General features: G+C 48.0%; 1 protein-coding gene across 1 annotated transcript in view; it reads left to right on the forward strand.

Moving 5' to 3' along the window:
• CDH22 (cadherin 22) overlaps positions 1-7,394 on the forward strand; it is a 154,882-nt gene extending 147,488 nt beyond the window's left edge. The window contains exons 11-12 of the mRNA XM_069062725.1: positions 4,664-4,915; positions 6,520-7,394. Coding sequence (XP_068918826.1) covers positions 4,664-4,915; positions 6,520-7,085 — 818 coding nt within the window. The 3' untranslated portion in view covers positions 7,086-7,394. The remainder of the gene's footprint in view (positions 1-4,663; positions 4,916-6,519) is intronic.
• The last annotated feature ends 1,072 nt before the right edge of the window (positions 7,395-8,466 follow it).

An 8,466-nucleotide genomic window follows, 5' to 3' on the forward strand; every position in this document is an offset into this window, starting at 1 on the left:
GGACAGGATCAAAGTAGAGAATAGAACAAGTGGGATGTGGGATAGGAAGGAGGGAAATATAGTCAGTCTTTTACAATATATCTGCTATGTTATTGTTTTGCATTAGCCACACATGTACAACCTATACTGAACTGCTTATCTCCCCAGTAAGGGTGGGTGATAAGGGAGGAAGGGAATGAATCTGGAATTCAAAGTTTTAAAATCAAATGTTTAAATATATATATATATATATATATATATATATATATATATATATATACTATTATCAATATTGTTTTACATGTAATTGGGAAATATAGAGATCCACCATGCCCTACTGGAAAAGTTGAAACGGGTATGGGAGAAAATATGGGAGAGAGCAGATCAGAGGTGGGGATATCCTGTGGGACTGCTGTTTTGGGGGGATGGGTGGGGGAAAAACGGGGAGAAAATTTGTAACTCAAAATGTGGTGGAAACGAACGATGTAAATCAGAAGTTAATAAAGCATTTAAAAAAAAAAAGGAAGTGTCTGAGGCAGGATTTGAACTCAAGTCCTCCTGACTCTAAATCTGACACTCCATCCACTGTGCCACCTAGCTGCCCCAATATTAATAATTTTAAAAGAATGCAAAAAAGTTTTAAAAGAAAGAAAAAGAGCCAGGGATCATAATGCACTGCATTCTCAATGAGTCAACATTGTGGCAATGCCATTTCTCTTCACTGAATTAATGGAAGTGTAGTGTATCCAGAAGAAAGGAGTGATAGTCTTGTTCTCTACAAATGTCAGATCCCACCCAGAATAATATGTGCAGTTTCAGGTATCATCATTTAGGAAGGTGTAGTTTGTCCAGAAGAAGGCAACAAAAGTGGCCATGGGACCCCCCATTATGTCATAGGAGGTTTCTTGAAAGAAGCTTGGAATGTTTTCTTGGAGTAGGAAAAAAAATCTTAAGGGAGATGATTGTTACCTTGAAATATCTGAGGCCTTCATTTGGAGGAATGAGTAGACTTGTTCTGTCTGGCCCCAGGGACCAAAACTGAGAGTGATGAGTGGAAGCTGCTGAGAGGCAGAGGGAAAACTTCCTAAGAGTCAGAGCTTTCCCAAGGTGGAATGGACTGATCTGTGAATAGCCTCAAGTTGGATCACCAAGTAGTCTATCAGAGAGGTGGGAAGTTCCTTCTGAGGTAGAGGTTGGTCCAGATTCACTCTGATGTTCTTTGCTACAAACCCACCATATCCTAACCACCCCCAACATTTGAGAGTTTAGACCCTCTGCTGGTATTAGAGAAGGTATGAGAAAGGTATTTCTCAAGTGCCTTTTCTTGTCCCAGGCTAAGAGATTCCTATACCCATTTCCCTCCAAGATATAAATGTGGCATCCTTTGTGTATACGAAGATAGTGCTACTGATATCAATAGGCCAAGTTGCCTTTCTATTAGTGGAGATGGGCTTTATTGAGCTATCCACACTCTCACTAATTTTCCTTAGGATTGAGGGCATGCATTTATAAGTGAGCTGACAGGGGTGGGGATAATCTGAATCCATAGAATAGAAGCAAGCCAACCACCTTGGGAGAGCAAACCCATTAACCTCATACTTTAACCATTAAAACTGAGCCCTGGGATGATCTGAGTGAATATCCAGAAAGAATTCCTTAAAGATCCTGTGTTAGAGCCCTGGACCCCTCCTGGCTGATTTTCTAGGACACTCAATGGCATTTGCAGCCTGACTATTCCCTCCCCAGAGGAACTAGGGCCCTCGCGTCCATATTTTCTTCCTTTCTCCCAATTTTCCAGCCCCTGGAAACAACAGAAATCACATTAGGAGGCCATTAACCTTCTATATTAGAACTTTCCTAATCATATTTGTTTGGTTGGGGGCTGGGGAATACCCAAGTCATCTGGGGCTGCAGCCCAGAACAAATCCAACAATGATCATTGTAATAACTCACAGCCTTATAACATTTTCTTCACAATAGCCCTGTGAGATTAGTACAAGTAATAATGATAATGACTGACATTTGTATAGCACCTTAAGGTTTACAAAGTATATTGAGCCTACATTATCTCATGTGATCCTTACAATGGCTCCATGAGGTATGTATTGCAGGTTCTAGTCCCATTTTACAGATGCAGAAATGAAGGCTTAGAGGAATAAAATTACTTGCACATGGTCATGAAACTAGTAAATGTTGGAAGCAGAATCTCAATGCAAGCTTCTCCTGACTCCAAGTTCAGTGTTCTTTCTACTGCTTTTATAGAACTTCTTTACTTTCTACAGCTGAGTAAACTGAGGCCCAGAGAGAGAAAGTGACTTGTCCAAAAGTAACCCAGCAATAAGTCAAATAGCTAGGATATAAACTAGGGTGTCCTGATTGCAAGTCCTGTGTCTTTTTACCCTCCACATACATTGCCTGTCAGTAATTGTTTATCTGTGTAGGTTGGTAGAGCTTGGGGGCTGGTGGGTGGCAAGTCACTCTGTGCTAGGAAAAATCCGTTTAGAGGAGTGGGTGGGAGGCCCTCTCCTCCCTCCCTGTCCCTGAGCACCCCCCCTTTCCTCCCCTTCTTCTTATAAATATCCACTGTGACAAACTGCTACCCCTGGCCCATCTGTTTCTTTGTACAAATTTGTAGCCAGTTTGGAAACGTGATTTATAAATATTGCTTTTGCAGCCAGGGACTGACACTGATAAATGTCAACCCAGATGGATGCCTGCCGCTCCCTGGCTCCCTGGCTCCCCTCCCTCACCCCTTCTTTGCAGTGGTGAAAAGGGCACTCCCCCAACCCTCCAAGGCTTCCTTAGCCTGGACTACTGGCAAGTATATTAACTCTAGGGGTTCAGAGTACCAGGTCATTCCTGGGGGAAAAGGGAGAGGAGTATCGAGGTCCTGAGGCATGGCCACTATCTCACTAGGGTCTGGCCTCCTTGCTTATATGCAATTTAAAGTACAATGGTCTTAAGTCAGGAGATCTGGGTTCAAATTCCAGATCTGCCATTTATATTAGCTGTGTAATCCTGGCCAAGTAACTTTATTCTCTCAGCCTCCATTTCCTTCTTTGTAAAATAAGAGTGATAGTATTTGTACTCCCTACATCTCAGGGCCATCATGAAGAAAAGACTTGGTAAACCTTAAAGTGACATGCAAAGGGGGAATTATCATCATGGCTCTTAAGGGCCCAGCTCTGGAGAAGACTTCCCAGTACAGGTAGGGTGCTGGAGGGTGACAGAAGATGAGATAGACACCAAGAGAAGCAGGAGACAGCTGTGAGTACAAAGCAACTAATTAGTGACCATTTCTTCCCCCCCCCACACACACACCCCTCTGAGTTCCCCATTACACAGGCTGCTCCCTTCTATTCCTTAAGGAGATGAGGCTTAGACCCAGACTTCCAGCTATTCCCCTGTCTTGCCTGATCACGGTCCAGGCTGAACTCAACAAACACTATTCTTAGCTGACATCAGTGTCTGCCTTCTCAGAGGATAGTCAGCCAGTCAACAATTGTTGATTGAAACCCGTGTATCTCTGCACCATACCAGTGTGGGCACTGGACTCTGTGAGAGATATGAAGAAAGAAAAACATTAGAAAACCTGGTCCCTGCCCTTTCTGAGCCCTTGATTAGTTGGGGCAAGAAGATTCCCATTGTCAGACCATGTGTGACAAACCCCTGTGAACGATACAGATGGCCAGGGTTATAGGAGCTCAGAGGGAGAAAGCCTATGGGTTGGGGCATGGAGAGAGGCCAAATGAGGCTTTGAATGGGAGATTTTAGGTGGGAAGAAGTAGGAGAGGCCCTTTTTATTTTAAGTGTGTGTGGAGGGCATGTGTCAAGGTAGGAATGAACCTAGAGCATTGGAGGACGGTGGGGAGGGAGGGCTGGCTTGATTTCAGCACAAGAAAAGAGGGCTGATACTCTCAATATGAACAAAAGCATAAAGGTGGGAATGGCCTAGGCACGAATAGACCAGCATCCTGGAGTGAAGGCTTCCTGGGGTGGGGTGGGGGCGCAAGAGACAAAGTTGAAAAGCTAAGGTCAAAATAAAGTAAGAGTTCTAGAAAGAACCTTTAGCCAGAGTTCTCAACCTTCAGTCCCTGTCCCAAATCACTAAATCTTCACTTATCCCCACTAAATATGAAATGAAACAAATTCTAGAGCTTATAAATATGAACATATAAAATAGGTTAATTTTTCTTCTCTAAGGGTACACAAAAAGTTTTGTAACTAAATTGACTGGAGATCAATTTAGGTTTCTAGGACAAGATAGCTATTGGACTTTGTGACATTGAACCTATTCAGTTTAGAGAAATCACTTTGAATGGAGGAGGAGGAGAGTAAAACCTAGAAGAAATTGGGCAGGTCTGAGAAGCAGAGACTGAGTTTCCCAAGGGTGAGAAGGGAGGGTTCAAAGCCTGGGCACACTCCCCACAAGGAATCTGGGGCCATCACTTCCATTCTGCGTACCTCTGCACCAAGCAGCTGGCAGGAGGCCAGGGAGGAGCACTAAATGTGATGGAGGGATTGGGAAGGATTGACTTACAAAGGAAGATGAAGGGAGTAAATCCCTGGGATGTGGGAAGGGGCAAAGACTCTAAGAGTACACTAGTGGGTAGAGTCAGAAGCTCTGCTGGGATAATGGCCCAAAGTCATTGCCCTCCCCACCTCCTTCCTTACCTCTACTTAGATAACACAGCAGCTGTGCACACACAACACGTGGGCTTCAACCGCCAGGAGCAGGACGTCTTCTTCCTCCCTATACTGGTGGTGGACAGTGGGCCACCCACACTTAGCAGCACAGGAACCCTCACCATCCGTGTGTGTGGCTGTGACAGTGCCGGTGCCATCCAGTCTTGCAACACCACAGCCTACGTGATGGCTGCCTCCCTGAGCCCAGGGGCCCTCATTGCTCTGCTGGTCTGCATCCTCATCCTGGTTGGTGAGTCTTCTGTGGGCCCCAGCATTTCCCCACTCTGGCAAGTTGCCCCCTTGATGTGGTGTTCTCTGGTCTGGCTTGTATGTATAGTCCAGAAGTCTTCATTTCCCAACCTCTAGTCTGCAAACAAGTCCATGCTCACTGTATCCTCTGCAAGACCTAGCCCTTCCTCTATCAAATCATTGAATGTAGAACTAGCGGAGAGCTTTATGCATTCCAGAGCTGGAATGAACATTAGAATATTGAATATCAAAGGTAGAAGGGACCTTAGAACATAGACTGTGGAACTGATGGTATTGGGAGGGACTCTAGAATTTAGAACATATACAGGGTGTGTCAAGTCCTAGTGCAGTTTTAAGCTCTTGAAGCATAAAAGGAGAGTAAAAGAAGATTTAGGGGCTATCGCTAACCCCCTAACTCTGAGATGAGGTCACTGAATTCCTGGAGTCTTTGGTCTGTTATAAAAAAGGAATGAGGATGCTTCCCTTCCCAATCCACAAAATTTCACCTTTCCTCAACTGGTACAGTCCTCCATCTGGGTATCCCTTCTCCTACTCCAGAGTTCAGTTCCTAAGAAACTTCCCTCTGTGTTCCCACTCAACTGGTCACCTCTCATCCATTCTTGTTTTAGGGGAGCCAGCCTATGGCCAAGTTTACACTTGCCTCACTTTCCACAGCACTCAGAGGCAAAGGAGACAACCTAGAGAGCCCCGAAATAGGAAGGCCAGGCTCGACTTCTCCCCGCCCTCAGCTCAGAAACCCCTTTCCCACTGAGTGCACTTTTACATTGGTTTCATTTTCCAACACAGTGCAAACAAATTTCTGCCTAATTGCCCACAAACGAATAAAGTGCCCATCAGGGCTCTAAAGGTGACGGGCGGAATAGCTGATAGAGCAGCCACATCTGCAGCCCTCGAAGCCTCCGCTGGCAGCCATCTGCTCTGGCTTCCCCCTCCAGTGACTCCCTCAGCCTCCAGCCCACTCATACCCTGCCTCTCACTTGGGCCTTCCTTGTTTAGCTCTTGGGGGGACAGCCAGCTGCCGCCTCCTTGGAAGGGATGCAGTAGGGCCCTGGCCACATCAGCCCTTCTGTGGGAACTGAGCACTGGGATCCTGGTGAAGTCTATCAGATGGGATGGGGGTGGGAATGGTGACGTTCATATATAGAGCCATCTTTTCAATGATGTCTCTCTTTCCTTCTTCCTTCCAACACGATCCTTGTTCCTCTCATTCCGGTGGGTCTTTCCTCCTTTTTCCTGTCTACTTCATCTCTCCCCTTCCTCCCTTGTCTGGCTCTGCCCACACTCATGGCTTCCCCTTGGTCCTCTTTCCTGAACTTACCTTTCCCATTTCCTCCCTGCCCCCCTCCCCTTGTTTAAGCTTGTTCTCCACTCTACTTGCTCTCCAACGACTCCCTCCCCGAAACCTGTGCGACTTTTCCCTGCCTTGGCCCTGGCGGGGCATACCCACCTCTGTATCTTTTCTTTGCTCCTGGCCAATCAATCCCCTACCCTCCTCTTGGCCAAACCCTTTCCTCTCCTCCTCTCACCCCTGGGGCCCTACTCTCCTTATCCCTGCTCCTTGTGTCCTTCCCTGTCCCTGGCCAGTGCTGGTCCTGCTTATCCTCACGCTGAAGCGCCACCACAAAAGCCACCTGAACTCAGAGGAAGACGAGGACATGAGGGACAACGTCATCAAGTACAACGTCGAAGGCGGTGGAGAACAGGACACGGAGGCCTACGACATGTCGGCGCTGCGGAGCCTGTACGACTTTAGCGAGATCAAAGGCGGGGATGGTGGTGGGGGAGGGGGTGGGGGAGAAGGGGGCAGCGGCGGCGGGGGTGGCCTCCAGTCCGGCCTGTCGTCGGAGCGCCCTACCCTCCCGCTTCCACAGGGGGCCCCGAGCCCCGAGCTGGACTTCTCCCTCTTCAGGGACTTCATCAGCAGGAAAGTGGCGCTGGCGGACGCGGACTTGTCTGTTCCGCCTTACGATGCTTTCCAAACGTACGCGTTCGAGGGTGCGGACTCGCCGGCAGCCTCGCTCAGCTCCGTGCACACTCGATCGAGCTCGGAGCAGGACTTCTCTTATCTCAGCAGCTGGGGGCCACGTTTCCGCCCTCTGGCCGCGCTCTATGCTGGGCACAGGGCAGACGAGGAGGTTGACGCATCCTAGCCCACCCTTCCCCTTGGGGCTCCGTGACTCTGGCATTGAGGCAGCCCCGAAAGACCAAAGTATCCCCCACCACCCCACCCGCTCACCTCAGTTCCCACCGTCTGGCCAAACTTCACTCGGAGAGCCTTGAGTTTGGGGGTGGGGGTGGGGAGGGTCGGGGACCAGAAAGAGGCAGGTACAGACCCGGGGCCCTTCCCCAGTCCTATCCTTCTTCACCCTCAACTTCGTGCCCAGAGTTCTCGGGGAGCTCAGAGCGCGTGTCCCGTGGTCTCGTTCAATCCGATCTGTATTAAAAGTCCCGCACTGCGAGTCCCGCGTGGCTAGGGGGGAGGGGAAATCCTGGAGCTTTTCAGACGGCACCATTCAAAGTATCAGTGAATTTTGGATTTGGGGTACACTTTAACCTTTAGAGACTTGGGGAATTGGAGGGGTAATTCGTCAGGAAATGGGACCTGGGCCAGACATAAGGGAAGAGATAGGGGGTCTTGTCTCTGGCATCTCCCCGGCTCTTTAGGGGAGAAGGATGCAGGGAAGAGGAAATGGGAAGCCTTTCTTATTTGAAGGACTATTAAGTAGAAGAGGTATTAGCATGGTCCCAGAAGGCATATGTAGGTGGTGGGGGTGGGGATAGGGGCCTGGGGTCAAAGTTCGTTAGGAAAACTTTCTAATAGTGTGATGTCCGAAAGTGGAGTGCACTGCTTCGGTAGGTAGTGAGCCCCTTGTCAGCGGAGATCTTCCAGCAGAGGGCTGGACGACTTCTTGTCAGGAATAGTGTAAGGAGGATTCTTATTCCGGGAGGCTGGGCCGAGAGACCTCTGAGTTCTCTTCCTAACCGTTATTATTACTGCTCTGTCTAGGGAAAAACGCCCTTCTCCGCCTTCTTCCAACCTGAGGCCCCATGCTTAAAGCAAACGACCCACTAAGATGCAGTGTCCCATATTCAGTTCAATAAGCGTTTATTAACCTATGTGCCAGACACTGGGGGATACCAAAGCAAAAATGAAAGCCTCTGACCTCAAAGAAATTATATTCTACTGGAAGGAAAATACCATGTACAAGTAAACGCAAAATAAATACAGAGGGGAACACTGACAACTAGGGAGGATCATAAAGGTCTTTGGTGAGCAATGTCTACAGGGAGATTGGAGATTGTCCTGTAGGGGGAACACAAGTGGACTGGAAGAGTCGGGGAAAATGGGCAAAATCCAATAAGCCTGGAAAGACAAGTTGGAGCCCGATTGTGATGGGCTTAAAACACCAAATAGATTAAAAAAAAAAAAAAACCCTAGAGACAATAGGGACCCACAGAAGCTTCTTGAGCTAGGCTTCTGTATCTATTGTAACCAACCACAACCATCTGGGCTGAGGGAAGGGATGTTGG

Source organism: Petaurus breviceps, unplaced genomic scaffold (assembly GCF_028583685.1).
Source record: "Petaurus breviceps papuanus isolate PSGF00001 unplaced genomic scaffold, PetGlider_PUasm1.0 90503, whole genome shotgun sequence".
Lineage (NCBI taxonomy): Eukaryota > Metazoa > Chordata > Mammalia > Diprotodontia > Petauridae > Petaurus > Petaurus breviceps.